At 38.8% G+C, this 17,277-nt stretch overlaps 1 protein-coding gene across 9 annotated transcripts in view; it reads right to left on the reverse strand.

Annotated features, from left to right (window-relative positions):
- The window catches only part of gapvd1 (GTPase activating protein and VPS9 domains 1), a 124,950-nt gene that overhangs the window by 57,138 nt on the left and 50,535 nt on the right, over window positions 1–17,277 (reverse strand). For all 9 annotated transcript variants that reach the window (XM_041193012.1, XM_041193010.1, XM_041193008.1 and 6 more), the window contains 4 exons: window positions 14,955–15,041; window positions 11,445–11,579; window positions 8,058–8,250; window positions 2,484–2,644 (listed from right to left, as the gene is read on the reverse strand). In XM_041193012.1, the coding sequence (XP_041048946.1) occupies window positions 2,484–2,644; window positions 8,058–8,250; window positions 11,445–11,579; window positions 14,955–15,041 (576 nt within the window). The remainder of the gene's footprint in view (window positions 1–2,483; window positions 2,645–8,057; window positions 8,251–11,444; window positions 11,580–14,954; window positions 15,042–17,277) is intronic.

A 17,277-nucleotide genomic window follows, 5' to 3' on the forward strand; every position in this document is an offset into this window, starting at 1 on the left:
ATGTGAAAGACTCAATATAAAATAGAAGTCTACCAATGTGAACTGAAAACCAACTGAAGAAAAATAATTTCATTAAATTGAATGGTAAACGTGGTCAAATACATTTAATTAATTCTGTATATGAAGATCTTATCTTTTTGCTGCTGTTGGAACACAAATCAGTTTATTTAAAGGCCAGAAAATGAAAAGTAACATTTCATGTAGCAGTAGCAATTCAGAACACAAAAGTTAAACAGAGAAGTTTTCAGCCCAAACAATTTTTTAAAAACTCCTTCAATGCATCTTTTTGATTCTTTCTTTGCTGTAGTTGAGCAAATTCAACAGCATTTAAGAGATGTTAATAAAATGGCCACTAGGTGGTGTAAATAACTTTTCTCACCCCCTCCACAAGTAGCTGGAACAATTTGCAATTTTATCTGTACAAATTGGTGCATATGTGCCACTCTGGTTTCATTAAAAAAATGAAATATGTTTAGGTTCGATGGTGAAAGACAGAAAGGAAACACAACGTAGAACTACAATGGCAGCATTTGAGGGGATGAGAACACAGCTTGACAGTTGTGGGTAAAATACATTATGCAAGTAATTGTGCTAACAGAAAGTCACTGTACACTTGATATCGTGGGAAGTGCACAAAACAGATTACATGTTCAATTCTGCAGCAAATTAACAGAGCAGAGAGAGAGCTATAAAAATTAAATTTGCGAAAAACACAGCCAAAATTCTAGTAGGCGTAACAGGTTTTGTTTAACCCCTCCATCACCCCACCCCAACAACTCTGCAAGGACAAAAAAGTTTTTGTGCCTCGAGTCAAGGGATAATAGGTACAGAATAGAGCGTGACACGTGTAGTTTTAGAGTTAACTGATGCAATTCTACTTCTTCTTGATCACAAACATATCATTTGTTTTTAAAAGTGTTCTGAGAAAGCACTGGGGTTATTACTATTTTTATTTTTAAAAAAGTTGGTTTTATATTCTTTCAACTTTAATTCGTGGATATTGGTCAAAATAATTTTGCCTGTGTAATTCAAATCATGCATAAATGAGCTTAGCTTGACTATTTTTTAAGTTAAAAAAACCTGTGTGGGGTAATGTATAGAATTGATGGTGCCTATTTTTGAGTGTACAAATTCCTGATCTCCAATTTATATTAGCTCACAGGGTAGACAAGCAACCAGACCCCGGTCATCCACTATTTCCATATTTAATGAGCAGCTCAGACATAAGAGCAGCAAGCCTAGAATTACTCTGCAATTTTCTCTTCCAGGGCTTAGCAGACATGTCAACTCATTAGAAAAGAAAAACAATCCCACTCGAATAAAGGACAGACCCAAGTTCTATTATTTGCATATTTCTTGAAACTTCAAACGTTACATATAGCTCTTACTAATGTACAGCATATTTAAGACAAACTCATTCAAGTTACTAATTTGTGAATTACATGGTCTACTGTCCCCATGTAATTGACCCATATTTCAGCATCTACCCATCACATCCTTTGTTCAGTATCTCCAGCCTCAGTGATTCAAAGTTAATCACCTTTTAAATCCACCATGGTTGTCGGGTAACTTATCTCGACATACCAGTCCTTGTTCAACAAGCTGGTTTGCATCAGTGCCCAACAAAGAAATCAATTAAAACATGATTATTTTCTTGCTTTTATCAACAATAATTCTTGCAGCAATCTGCTGTGCCAAGTAGAAGCTTTTGAAGCCATAATACATTCAAAGTCAGTTCCTTAAAACTTCAGAAGCCTGAGATATTTCTCAGAACTTTCAACCAGTGCATTTTTGCATGCACCTTTCCAAGACATCAGTATGCTCACCCACACTATCAACTCAAAGTTTCCCTCTCAAAATTGACAGGAGAGTAATTGAAAATGCAATTCAGTCCAACTTAAAAGTTTATTTATGAAGGGCACTTCAGTCACCTCATTCATAATTCTGTCAAAGCATTTGTGGGAAAGGGATGAGATGATCTACATTAGTTGCTGTGGCAACATTCTGTAGTTACTTGCACCTTTGTAGTGCCTTTAACATAGAAAATATCCCAAAACACTTGACAAAGGTGAAACTTATGACAGTGTAAGATTAGAGGTGACCAAAAACATAGTAGAAAACAAAGTTTTTGAGGAAGCTTTGGGAGGCAGAATGAGAATTAACAGACAGGATCAGTAGGAGAAATTAAGTTGGAGGACAAGACATAGTAGAGGTTGTAAATTGTACCCTAAGAATCAGAGCTCCTCTATCCTTCTTTAATGATTCTTCCCTCATTAATGCTTATAAACCAAGTTATCTGTATCTATTAAAATAATTAGCTGGGGCAGGGAGAAGTTTCCTCAGATGTTTAGAAGAAAGAGAGTTAGAGTTGATGGTTTATTTCAGACTAATTGGCCAACATCCATCAACTTAATTCCCCAAAAAGACTGGGCTCTCAGAACACAAAATGGTATGAACAAAACCTGCATCATTTAAGAATGTACCTCATTTTCTGACATCATGCCTGGTGACATCTGTGACGTAATGCCCAGTGAAATGACCAATACTTCTTCAGGCTGGACCTCCTGTAAGGGCTCCTGAGTTGAGCTTTCATGTTCGAAGTGCTGTTCTTTAGCTTCATTTGCCCGGTTTCTGTTCCTTCCAGCTGCAAAAAATTATATTAACAAGTAATCAGCTTGAGTTTCAGTTTACTGAAATTACTAAGAACACAGATGGATTTAACAGATCTAAGCTCCAGTAAAAAAAATCTCAACATTGTTCACGATGAAATGCAAGGAGAAGGCCCAGCATCAACTCTTATAGGGTAACTTGGGATGGGCAATAATTCCCAATGTTGCCAAGATCACGAGAATGAATCCAAAACATATTTACTCAATTTAAAAGAGACATTATCTTTGACAAAAAGGGCGTGGCAAGAGGGCTTCAGGGCACTTCACGTGTCTCAGGTGACTTGAGTCGGAAGTGTCTCCGGCTGCTGCAGTTTGGGCTCAAGATTTCTGAGCTTGGGTAGCTGGAGTCACTACATCAGAGCATCACAGAGGAGGAGAGTTTCCTGGATCATACTTTCCAGGTGGCGGTCATTGCACAGGCAGCGAGTGTCCAAGATAGTAGGTGAATGGCCATCTGGAACAGTAGGAAGGGGCAGGTAGTACAGGAGTCTTCTGGGTGTGCACCAAATCACAAATACTCAGTGTTAGAGACTGCTGGGAGTGAAGGTGCACTGAAGGAATGCAGCCCAGACCATGGCACTAATGGGCAAGTGACTGTACAGAAGGGAACAAGTGTAGAAATGCTGTTTATAGGAAATTCCATATGGGGGGGGGGGGGAGAAGAGGCATTTCTACAACCATCATTTCAAGTCCCACATTATAGGTCACCTCCTTAGTGTGTAAAAAAAAAAATCAGCAAATGCAGGTTTGAATTAAGGATGTAATGAAATCCAGAACAGAGTGGTCCTAACAGAACCTAAACAGAGCATCAGTGAGCAGGCTATTGATGAGTAAATGCTGCTTGATGCACTGTTATCAACTCCTTCGATTACTTTGCTAATTGAGAATAAGCTAATAGGACAGTAATTGCCTGGGTTGGATTTGTCCTGACTTTTGGACAGGGTATACCTGGGCAATTTTCCACATTGTCGAATAAATGACAATATTATAGCTGTATTGGAACAGCTTGGCTAGAGGCATGGCTTGTTCTGGAGCACGTCTTCAGCTCTATAGCAAGAAATTCGTCAGGAGTCGTAGCTTTTCCAGTGTTCTCAACTGTTGCTTGCTATTGCATGAAGTGAATCTGGCTGAAGGCTGACATCTGTGCAGACCAACAGGCATCATGCAGTCAACATCTCAGGCTGAAGGTGGTGTGAATGCTTCAGCCTCGTCTCCTGCATCTATGTGTTGGATCTTCCATAATTGACAATGAGATGTTCATGGAACCTCCTCTTCCATTTAGCTGTCTTCAGCATGCTGCTTTTGCTGCACTGAATGCATACAAATTCTGTGGTTTAGCTTCACCAGATACGCCTCCTGCTGCTCCCAACAAGCTCTTGTACACTCTTGTTGAAGAGGGGTTATTTGACTTGATGATAATGGAGAAGTGAGGGTATGCCAGGCTGAGGTGTTACAGATTTTGATGGTATACACTTCTGCTGTTGCTATCCAGAGTACCTCACATGAGCTCAATTTTGAGATAGTAAATCTGAAAGAAAGTTTCTGCCAATAAATTGCAATTGAGGACTTGAGGCTGTTGAAGCAGTTTTTCTTAGAAAACATTTCAACTCATATGAGATGGGAGTCACCCAAGCCTGAAAAAATTGGAATCCACATTTCAGTGACCCAAGAACTATATTTTAAACACACTGCGCTTAAGTAACCACTCTTTTGAGTATTCAGATTTTTATTTAAATACAGCATATGAAATATTTAATGTTATTTCATGGGCTGATTCAAGCATTTTGATGTTTCTCAAAACCCGCTTCGTAACATTTGAAAGTAAAAAATTTACTAAATGAATGTCAAGGATAAGCATCCTGATCTACCAATTTACATGTTTCATTTTTTAAAATTAAAATTGATAAAAAATAGTTTGCCAAAAAAATTAAGTGTTCTATTTTTCCATTGCATTTAGAAAACATGTTTTTTCGAAGCCACTGTCACAACTGAAAAGAAACCAGAATAAAAGACATTGAACATGCACTTTAGCAATTCCAATAGAGTAGTTTTAAGACATCCCAGGGTTCTTGGCATAAATCTAGCATTTCTGGAACCTTCTAGGCACAAAGAAGTGTTACCCACCAAATGGAGTTACAAGGGGAATGTGAGCGGTCAGATTTGTAGCTGAGGTATCCCAGGCAGTTATGGCTGCTAATTGTTGTCCTGGATGTAGGCAGCATTAAAAGGGAAACCAAACGCATGTTAATCACTTCAATCAAAATTCATAATCAGTGCAAAATTGTGCCTATACTTTCATTTTTCATCAAACAGGATCAAAAGCCAACAAGCATTAATACTGCAGTCATTGTTTGTAATTGACAAGACACTGAACATTTCCTGATCCAAGTATTCATTATTTTAAAAGAGTCTTTGAAGGCTCATCTGCAACATCACATATAACTTGCATTAGTTTGTGAGGGTTCCAAGTCAAAATGTGGTAGATAATTAGTGCTCAGGCTGTTTGCCAAGTCAAAGAAAAACAAAAGGAAGCTTTTTTCCTTCAAATTATTAAAAATGGTATGGTTGCAGTTGCCAAAATTGGCAGGGTGCACTCAAGTTATAAACATACTGATCATGCAAGAAATGTTAGAAAACCAGCTGCAATTTGAGAGTCCTGGAATCAGCCAACAACTCAGCATGCATAACATGCACAGGCAAGGAATTTTATTCCACTAAATGAACATCAAGTGGAATTACATTGTTCCCAACAAGTTAGTTTATGCAATTCTAACAACTGTCTCCAGGTTAAAAAAAAGACTAAAAGATTGGGTATGTTTTACATCTAGTCAAACATGCTGCTATTTTCTCTGGATACATATCAATTTTAGCTGTAGTGCTGCCAAGAAACATTCTGCTTGCGCTTAAGCCATGGAGTGGATACTCGGAACATCTGAAAGTGGCACACAATGAAAAACTATTTTTTCTTAATATTGATTTCAGTTTCCTGCGCACCATGAACAGGAAAAGAACTGCAGCAATACATTGACTTTCAACTGATTAGAAATTTATATTTCTATATTTACAGCAACACAAAGGCAATTTAAATTCAGCTGCTTTGTATTAATTTGATGTGTGAATGGAAGCCGTGCATTACATTGCACAAAATGGAACAGTGCAGAACTCGGATTGTAAACACGGCAAAATGGATCATTGGGCCAGACAATAAAAATATTTAATATCAGCTGGCAATTGCCAAGCTGAGTTAGACAGAACTGCTAAAAAAAAAACTATTTGTTAAAAGTAATAATGTCCAATTTCAACCCATTTATATTCATCAATAAAACAAGAATAGGCCTGTTTTGAATTAACTCAGATTGGCAACAGGGTATTATGATTTGCCTGATCTTCATACCCTTAGATGAGAAAACCAGATTATGTTGCTACTCCTCATAGCTAACCAATGACTCTTGCTGAAAACTAATGGGGTGGTGTGGTGATTACGTTATGACACCAGCACTCCAGGAACAAGTTTAAAATCAGTCAGGCTATTTGTCCAGGCATAGAAAAACCATTCTGAGAACTTGAATTCATTAAGTAAGTTAAAAAAAATGGTCATGAAGCGGTTTGACTTGTCGTGAAAACCAAATCTACTAAAGAAAACTTGCCATCATTACCCAGCTTGTGTGAGATACCAATCACACGTAAACGCGGTTCATTCTTAACTGCTTTCTGAAGTGGCTACTGTCCGGGGAATAAAGGATAGGCAATAAATACTGGCTTTGCCAGCACTGCCCAGATCCTGAGAATGAATTATTTTAAAAGAAAAAAGAATTCAGGTTCAGCTGGAATATCCTCACTAAAGGAATAAGCCTGCCAACACTCACTACCTAGGTTGACAAACGATAAATAGCCACTTGGGTAAGGAACAGGATAGCGCTCATGGAACCATACCCCAGCACACAAGTCAGAGCCGTCAAAAGGAGGGCAGAAACCTGTTAGCAGAAAGCAGCTGTTAAGAAACACAAGTGAACAAGAAATTTTGTTTACAAACATGTACATGGTGCTCCATAATTAAAAGTATCCCTGTGGACAGGATAGGCAAAGCAAGTTACTTAGGGCAAGGGAATGTATATTAACAGTGATTTCAGTATGATAAACTGCTGTTACAGTGCCTGGGAGCATTTAAAAAAGCATTATAAATTGAAGGAAATGCTCCATCCATAGGGCATTAATTTGGCCATCCCTCACACATCTTAGGATAGGCAAATGCAGAATGGATTCAATAATGGTGTATTTCTTCATACCTATTAGCTCATGTGAAACAGTTCTCCAGCCTTACTGGTAAATTACCCACATTGAGAATGAGTGGGAACACAAATTTGTTTACATGTGAGATCTATAAAAAAGATCTAGCAAGTCAATACACACTGTTGAATAGAAGATTACAGTATACGAGAACTGCACCAAAAGGATTATACAGTTGTATTTTAATTGCAAAAATGTAACCAGAAGGGGAGGTTTCAAGAACCAGATGTGAGTACCAAGTACAAAAAACACACAAGACTTGTGTTTCCAGAGACTGACAATGAAATCATATAGCAACTTCCAGTTGAAGTGCATTGTATTTCCTAGTTGCATAACTAAAAAAAAGACAGAAGCATAGAGAAAAAAAAAACTTATAGCACAGGAGGCAGCTATATGGCCCATTGTGTCCATGCCAGTCAAAAGACAGATATCCAGCCTAATCCCACCTTCTAACTATTGACCCAAAACCCTGTGTTTATCCATTGAAAATGCCATTCCCAAGTGGGTTTTTTTTAAATAAAAACTACAATGAGGGCTTCTACCTCTACCACGCTTTCAGGCAGTGAGTTCCAGACCCCCACACCACCCTCTAAACGAAAAGATTACTCAACTCCCCCTAACCCTTCTACCAATTACTTTAAATACGTGCACCCTGGTTATTGATTCCTCTAATGGAATTGGGTCCTTTCTGTCCACTCTATTTAGGCCCCTCAATTTTATACACCTCAGCCAAATCTCCCCTTGTCTTCCTTGGAAGAGAGAAGGCCAAGCCCAGCTTATGCAATATTTCCTCATAGGTAAAATGCTCCATTCCTGGCAACATCCTCATAAATCTCCACTGCACCCTCCCCAGTTTTAGTCTTTAAAATTTTAGTCTCCAGCTGATGAGGAACTTGATGTCCTTTGCACTTTCATAATAAACACTTTCACAATCTTATCAGCAAAAAATAGAAATTCTGCAAGATTCTAGAAAACAGTGTAAAGTACAAATATAAATATCCAGAGCACTTCATTCATACCAAGACAATTTCTAATGTTCCATATTTGCAGAAATGCTGCTGTGCTCCTTGCAGAGTTAAGCAAAACAGCTGTGTCTCCTACCTATTTGCAGTCGATTTTTTCTGTTGGCTGGAGTAGTTGCAGGAGACAGCTGGGGTGTGCTGGAGGGAGTCAGCTCAAGGCTATTGCTCTTCCCTGCTCTGGGTTGAGGAACATTAATGATAAGGTTCTCCAGAGCCATCTTGTCCTCTTCTCTTAGTAGCTCCCCTGACCTTACATGTCGTGCGAAAGTCACCTATATAAAAATTAAATATGTAAAGTTTATGTCAATAAAAAAACTGTTAGATCTACTACAAACCTATTAAGATTCACCAAAGTGAATGAGCTTCAGTAATGACTGTTGACTGTTAAGAAAAGACTACAAGTTTGCAGGCAGGATCTTTTTTCTATTCTTTCCCCCCCTGGCTTTTTGTTTAAGGTTCCTTCTGCAACATTGGCTTCAGACTGGGATCAAGGGTGAAAAACAACAACTTCTGTTCTCAGCTTCTGCCAATCTGTAAGATGGCAACTGGACGAATAGATGAGCAACTCCAGTTGTCACTCCCTCATAATGCCCTGCCTTCAGGAGAGTGCCTGGCTATGACTTGGCACAGTCCAAATGGTCTGAACGAGATCATGTGAAACAAAACACTGGTGTGGAAAAGGTAGTGGCACATTTGTATTGGTGACAACACTAATTGATTAAGTGAATGGACAAAAGCTGACAAGTGGTTTTCAATGTAGCCAAGTGGGAGGTCATTAACTTTGGACCTAAAAAAATAAATTAGATCAGAGAACTTTCTAAATGATGAAAAGCTAGGAGTGGAGGTTCAAAGAGATTTAGGAGTCCTTGTGCATAGATCAGTAAAATGTCATGGTCCAAAAAAAATCAAAATGCTAATGGAATGTTGGCCTTGATATCTGGAGGATTTGAATTCTAGGGATTATAAGTCATGCTACAGTAAAACAAAGCCCTAATTAGTCCACACAATGTTCAGTTCTGGGCGCATCTAAGGAAGGACATATTAGTCTAAGAGGGGATGCAGCACAGATTTGCGAGAATGATAGCTGGACTCCAAGGACTGAATGACAAGGAGAAATTAAACAGGCTAGGGCAGTATTCCCGGGAAATTACAATCTTAAGGGGTGATTTGGTCAAAGTTTTCAAGATATTAAGGGGAACAGAGAGGTTATATAGATAGCAACTATTTCTGCTAGTTGGGACATCATCTGTGGAGGTCATTACTTACAGTTAGGGTAGCCAGATTAAGTTTTCAATCGCTAGTTTATAGAAGGCTTATTTCTACATTCAATTTCTTCCGCATTGAAGCAACGAGAGGAGAAGCCTATAACGTAAGGGCATAAATAAACCTATTTGTGCAGTAATTGGTGGAAGCTTTGAAATTTGTTGTATTGAATAAGGTCGCCAAAAGAATTTCATGTGAACATTAAAGTCATTAAAAAGTATGGTTTGAGATGCAATAAAATGTTATCAATGCTTGAGCAACTGTCTTCCTATTATGTGTGAAATGCGAAGAAGAGAAATTTTGAAATAGTGAGCACAGTGGCTGCAGTAAACTACTCAGGTACAAAACAGACATGGATGAAAACATGTGTCCTCCTGCTAAACAAAAATCCGAGCCATGCCCAGTGATCAACCACTTGTGAAACCGTGCTTTTGGAAAAAATGGCTTCTACTGGCTGGAAATTACTAACTGAATTTTTTTTAGAAAGACTAAAGCCACATCCCAGTGACTTAGAATCGCAGTCAAAGATGGCTGCACATTGCATCACTGTACCTTCCACATTGCAAAACCATTGAAATGGAGACAACCAGTCTGAAAAACCACACCAGGAACAGAATGTGAGCGAACTGCGCACGTGTGTGCACGTGCATAAACTGCATATCTACGTATGTGTGGAGAAAAATTTAGAGCATTTTTATTTTATTTTAATACCAGATAAGTACAATAAATCAGGAAACTTGGTATGCATCTACCCTCTTAACTGAGAAGCAATCAGGCTGAGCATAAAGGGAGGTGGAAAAAGCACAAAAAATGAAGGCAATGTTAAGATAGAACAATACCTACATGGAAACATTTAAAATATAATAGATGTAACAACATAAGATTACCAAATTTAATGTGCAAAAATAGCTCTAAATATTAATTCAGTAGGATGCCTTTAAGCCATATACTCAGATCATCCAAGGAATCAATTTACTACATGAACTGAGCACAACCATGAAATCGAAGTGGTTGAGGCAAATGAGTAGAACAAAAACCAGTGTTTGCAAAAGATTACATATTATTGAGCATTATTGAGTCTGTATACCATCAGATTTGCATCACAAAATCATCTTGCATGCTTTACAAAAATGCTAGCCTGTCTTGCCCATCTAATTATATCCCAAATTTATGAAAAAGATGTTCACTTTTACAAAGTAGAATGGAAAGCGATGATTTACCTTGACACAAGATGGAGTCCACTTTGTCTGGAAACAGACACATAACTACCCAAGGCTGCAAGTGGCTTGCTTTTCGGGTCAGGACATTAAAATGTAAATGAACTTTTGCAAAGTCTTTTGTGAAGGCATTAAAAATGGAACAGATCTCTCCTGCAGACTTAGGAACTTTATTGCCTACCAAAATTGATGTACAATGACCACAGACTGAAATTCCACAAAATGGGAACAAGGAAAACCGCCCCACTCTATCACAAGGCGGCGTAAATGGCTGAGATTCAAATCCACATTGTGAGACAATGCAAATGCATTCAGGGGCTTTTGCGTCGGCAATGGGAACACCAATACCATGGTCACATGACAGAAACCAGTTTAGGTGAGAAACACCATACTAACTCACATTTTGAGCAGCAGCCCAGGTCAGTTAGTCTGGGAGACAGAGACCACAGAGACAAGTGATTCTGCCCAGCAAAAAGAAATCCTGCCCCTAACAGGCAGAGAAGTGAGGGCTATTCGTTTTTTTCTACTATTTGCAGAACCAATCCAGAGACCTACTGTTGCCAGGATTAAGTCACTGTGAATCGATCACCAGAAACTTCCAAGCTTCATTACATTCAATGAGATAAAAGAGAGACTTATCAGCCTGCAACATTTCCAGCTGCCATCTCGAAAGCCAAGAGTAAAAGTGACTCTTTTAAAAATCTAAGGGCATACTACTCTTTTGGAATCACATTTTCGTATGTGTGCATGCGTGTGTGCTGTTGCGATTATATTTCAGGTGGTCAGAAATAAACATTTATTCTTTTTTAAAAAGTTAGCAAAGCCTGTTGTGTGTCTGTTCTTGAGTGTCACAGCACTCAAGGGGTTAAAACACTTCTTTAAAACACATCCTGTTGTGGTTAGTTGAGAGGAAAGGGGGGAACCATCCTACCATCTCTCCCCTGTCTGTAACAAGCTAAAAATGAATGAGGAAATCACATGCTTACCAAGTTTGTAAGTTGACTATGGGTCATGTAAACCACAGTCCTACTAAGTCCTTCCAGCAGGTTCACTGAGGACATAGGAGGGGTTTCCACTGTACGACCTCCAATGATAACATCCAAGAAAGCTGCAACACAACTCTGCAGAGGTTCAGTGAACAAAATAATTACATTTTTGTATGTTACAAATAAAAAATCTATTTGAAATCAAATCACCTTCTTCTGCAAATGGTCAGACTGCAGTAGAAATAATAGTCGAGTAAATTCCAGTCGAAAACCAGAGAACACCCCACATGATGATTGGCAAAAGAGCCAGAAGTGACATGAGGAAAAACCTTTTTACCCAGTGACAGGTTAGGATTTGGAATGCATTGCCTGTAAGCACGGCTTTCAAGATGGAATTGGATAATTATCTGTTGAGAAAAAATTGCAGGTCTGCAGGGAAGTGGGACTAACCGAGTTGCTCTTGCAGAGAGCAGGCACGATGGGCCAAGTGGTTTCATTCTGTGCTGTCTCCAATCTATGGTCATGTGATTCCAGTTACATACGCGGCTTTATTCATGAATCACCACTTTCAAGTTATCACAAGTGTTCATTAAGTACAATTAAAGAGTAGAGCTCCTCCCCCACATTTTGCAAAGAGCAGCGCAGGCTGTGCAGGGGTACAGGGAAAAGGCAAGGCAATGGCACTAGGTCATAATGCTCTTTTGGAGAGCCAGTGCAGACATGGTAGGCCGAGTGGCCTCCTTCTGTGCCATTAAAATTCTGTGGTTCTGCAAGCAGAATTTCGTTCGTTCCAGCATTAAAGATTGCCTCAAAGAGCGCAGGGTTGGTTTGTACTGTGTTGCCTTTTAAGCCTTCAGAAGGTAAGCAACAGAAGCATTTGCTGCGATTTAGAATTCTGGTCACACAATATCATATGAGGTTCAGCCCCGGTAACTGTTTGAAAGTGCAGATTATTACTCTGTTTCGGACTGGACCCCTGTATGATGTGATATTTCAGTTAAATAACGGATTTGAGACAATTGACTCAACGAGCTTTGTTGGCAGCTAGCTTTCACATCTGAGCTTTTTATTACGACTGACTACAAGCACAAATTCACTGGAACAGTAAAACAGTTTCGCTTTGCTTAGGACAGTTCTTAATGAGGGAAATCTCATAAATGACTGTGCAGATTTCACTGCAGGTTTCTCATTCAAAAATATAAATTAAAATGAAGTTGGCCTCAATAGGACTCTTATTACGTTTAGCGCATCTCAAATTAGATGTTAATTACTTCTTTAAAGTTCGCTGACTACAAGAACAAAGAGGTGTGAGCTGATGAGTTAGCAGATATTTCCACCCAAAATAAACACAACACTTGAGCCACTACAACCAGCAACTGAGAGAATGTTTGACATGAAATATAAATGATCATTGCAAACATGACCTGCAATCTTAAGTGTAATGATATATTTTGTACTTTGCAACAATTCAAATTTGACATTACAATGTACTTTTACAAATATTATGAATAAAGTATATTTTTGAAAAAAAATTGACAGTAATGAAATTTTTGGCTGGTGTAAAGCGACTGCCCAGTTTACACTTGAATGTTTTTAAGTGGTGGGCCCATGCTTAATTTGTGGCAGGGAACGGCATTTATTCCAGTTATTTTCTGCTCAGTTTTTCATGCAACTCATTTGGTATCCCATGATGCTCCAGGAACCTTGTTCCATCCAATTTCATTTGCCTCCTTCCCACAGCGAATGCACTACTTTGCATTTTAAGTGGGTTGCTGCCAGTCAATTAATAATTTATTAAAAGGTAGTTATGTGCTGCAGTCCATTAAAAATTAGATTTAAATTGAACAAACTAATCTCACCTAAGATCAGGGCAGCCAACAAACAGAAGAAACTTTCATCCAATCAGTCTTGACTGGATTTGAATCCACACCAGAAAGGTAAAATACTAAAGTCTAAATTATGTCATTCCAATACAGGGCATAGTATTACCTTACAAATAGGTTAGTGAAAAACAAGCACAGACAACATGCTTCCATAACAGATTTCCCAGGCTAACAACAGTTGAGAGTCAAAAGTCTGACATCACAAATTAATTGTTGACATCTGGATCTTAGTTTTACTGGTGGAAGAGATCAGTAGCAGAAATAGTTTGCCTAGAGAACAGAATTAGGGAATTGGATATAATGCGACACTCGTAAATGTTAGCGTGGGATCGTTTTTGCTTTGTTGGTAGAAGCTTCTGACAAATGTAGTGTGAAACTCAAATGTTAGACACAGTCCCTGATATAACTAATGACTTGGAATAGAATTGGATAAGAATAAGCAACTGATGCCAAAGTCTACACTCAACAAATTCAACTGAGTAAATAAAAGCCTCCATGTGATTCTTTGTATCCATTTTAAGATACTAAATTTGAAAATCTGGTGAAAAGCTATTTTCCATATTTTTTGGAGTTGTTTGTTAAAAGTAGAATCAACCACCCTCCTGTAACAACAGTATATATTTGACTGACAACCAAAAGATTGGGCAAGCACGATCATAAAAGTCAATTTAAGGTTATACTGGCGATTAAATATGGTAGTGACCAAGCATTGGTTCCGGGTGGGGCAATTTTCTCTCCCTTCCATCGTGCTAAAATGTTTCAAACTCCTTTTTGGTTACCCTGTTTCCAGTTTGTTTCCAGCTTAGCTTGAATGCATTTAAATCCTTCATTGTTTAAAGTACTGCTTCTTTATTTTCACAAATGCAATCCACCGCACCCCCATCCCTGCAATCTATTGTTATCTATTGTTGTTTAGATCTATTCTTTACTTGGTTCCCCCATTATTCATTTCTCAAACATCTTAAACTAGCACACAACATTCAAGTTATTTAAAAACACTACCATGAAACTTTAGTAATTCCTTCCCATTGTGGCAATTTTCTCCCTCTCCTCTTCAGATGGCAATGAAATATGCTTGCACATGGTGCTGAAATGCCTCCACTACCTGTCAAATATGGAGTTCATTGCTCAAATGATCAGCCATCCTAGGACTGCAAGTCTTAGGAAGCTTATTTAATCTCAGCTGTCCTCATCGATTTTGCCTCCACTCAAAAGCCACAATTATATTTTTCGGGTACAGAGATTATCACCAAGAATAGGAATTGGAGATGATTCCTTCCTTCCCTAGCTCAAGGATGCACATTTTTAGTAACTCCTTATGAACCTGATACAAAGTAGGGTTTTGAATGTTTGTAAAATCAGAATTTACAAGGATTCCTTTTGCCAACTATCAGATTAATGCTTAAAATGTATGCAGTATTTCATTTATAATGTTGAAAATATGCAAACGGAAACCATTATAGGTTAAAAAAATCTACAATTGATCAGATAGCCAAATTACCATTAAGCTCAATATCCCTGATGAGCACACTGAAGGTAGTTAGAATATGTCTTCACCACACAGTTACATTCCCTTGTTATTCTTGCAACTTTTAATCATTGCATCTCAGAGCTCTGATCAACTTACTTTGTCAAATTTGGACAGACTATTCTTCAATCGTGGATCTGCTTCCTCACTGCCCGTCAATGCCAACTGCTGCAAGAGTTGGCCAACCTAAAAAAAAGTTTCAAAACATTATAACATTTGTACCCTTCAAAGAATTGCACAGCAATTACAACATGGAAACAGGCAGTCTATCTTTGCTGATGTTTATTAAAAGTCATCCTTATCCCATGTAACCACCTTGTTTCCATATCTTTATGGGCCTTTTCCGCAACCACCAATTTAACCTATTTTTAAATGTTGACATTATCTCTTTGGCTACCAGCTCGAGTAGTATTCTCCATTGACATACCAACCTTTTAAAAAAAATCCATCCTGCTCTGCCTCCTGAATCTCGCGTATATGCTGCCTCATTTTAGAGCCTTCAGTCACTGGGAAGTGTTTGTTCTCATCTATCCTGTGACATCCCTTCATGATTTTAAAATGCCTTTAAAATTTCTAAATCATCAAGTCCATATTTGCATCAGGTATAATTCCACACAATCTATACTCTAACCTCTCCAGTGTCTCAACACCCTCTATAATCAACGAGAAGAAAAACAACAGATTGGGTGATTGCTTTGCTGAACAACTCTCTTCAGTCCACAAGCATGGCCTTTAGCTTCCAGTCAATTGCCATTTTACTGAGCGGAATTTTTCCTTTGGAACCAAGTCCCATGGCAGGGGTGGGAGCATGAAGTCTTTCCCACCGCAGAGGCTGGTGGGAATTTGCGCTTAATTGTGCGATGCCGGCCTCATTAATTATGCAATCGAGGGTTTCCTGACACTGTGTGGCAAGGAGGGCTAGATGGCTTGCACGCTGCCATCATATCAAGGCGCCATTTTAAAAAGTTTTATTTAGAAGATCCACCACCTGGAAGGTCCTGAAGATAGAAGATCTACACTGTAGATGCTCCACTCACCCACTGCTGCACTCAGTGTTCCAGGGTCTGGTTACTGGAGATCTCCATTTTCCCTACCGATCTCCGCGAGTTGCCCCAGGCCTTCTTGCTGCTGACATTTGGTCCAGGAGTGTTCTGGACCCGTGGGAAAGACCCACCAGTGGCATGGATGATTTTGGCAGGGGGGTGGAGGGGATTCCAGTCGAGCCTTCAGCTGCATCCCATTAACAGGATGCAAAGTGGTTTCATGCTGGCCTCTGGCAGGAATGGCAAACCACCACGAAACGTGGGAGCACATACTCCCATTGTCATTTTATGCCAGTGGGAAACCAACTTTACAGCTACTGCACCCCCACACCCTCCCCCCACCCCCCGGCGCCGCCATCAAACCCACCGCAGGAGGGATGACAAAATTCCACCCTTCATCTCCCACTCTCTCTCTGTCTGTCCTCAGCCTTCAGCACTGTTCTCGAGCGAGCTTCTGTTGAACTTCACAAGGACAACGCTCTAATGCTTTGATTAGGCACTTTACAGCCTTGTGGGCTTGACACAGAATTCAACAATCTCAAACTATAACCAATTTTATAGACAACCAGTAATGTTTGTGTTATTATTTACAACTCCTCTAGACCCATCTTTTATTTACTTTTTCCATTAACACCCCACTTCGCCCTGTACCACCACTTGTCATTCAAGTTACTTCGATCTTCCACCCTGGAAAGACTTTCCTTTCTGATCTCTCCTTCCTCTCTACCTTTCATTGACTCTGTAATATCCTTGCTTTAATAAAGGACTAGAGAATTGCACACCTTACTCCAAATGTGATCTTAAATGTTTATAAATGGAGCATTGATAATTAGCATAAAAAACTAATGCATTATGGTGTCAACACCACTAGAACTGATGTAAAACACATTCGTGGGTTTGTCATATTATACTCTAAAGAGCCAGTTGGCAAAGGACAGTACTTGAGCCAATCTTTATCCAGTCTAACACTTACTTAGAGAGTGAAACATTATAAGCATACACCTCCTAACTCAACTACACCCTAATTTCAGCAAGTGTCTCTTTATATCTGTTAAGTGAAAATTGCAAATAATTAATCATAATTAACGAGTCACATTTTTATATTATGATCTTTTGAGCTACAAAAATATTCAGTTACAGATTCTGTCTTTGCCTGCAAAGAGTATGTTTGAGAAATTGAACCTTTGTTTGAGAAATTGAACCATTGTTTGAACTGAGTGTTTGTAGAAGTGAGACTGTAGGTGGAGCAAGTTGAATTGAGTAACCAGGAATCACAGGACAAGTGTACCAAATTAATTTTCTAATGGCCTATTAGTACCCTTAAGTGACAACATTTAAGATTTGAATACAATTAAGAGTATTGTGGAATGAAGTGTATA

Source organism: Carcharodon carcharias, chromosome 8 (assembly GCF_017639515.1).
Source record: "Carcharodon carcharias isolate sCarCar2 chromosome 8, sCarCar2.pri, whole genome shotgun sequence".
Taxonomy (NCBI): domain Eukaryota; kingdom Metazoa; phylum Chordata; class Chondrichthyes; order Lamniformes; family Lamnidae; genus Carcharodon; species Carcharodon carcharias.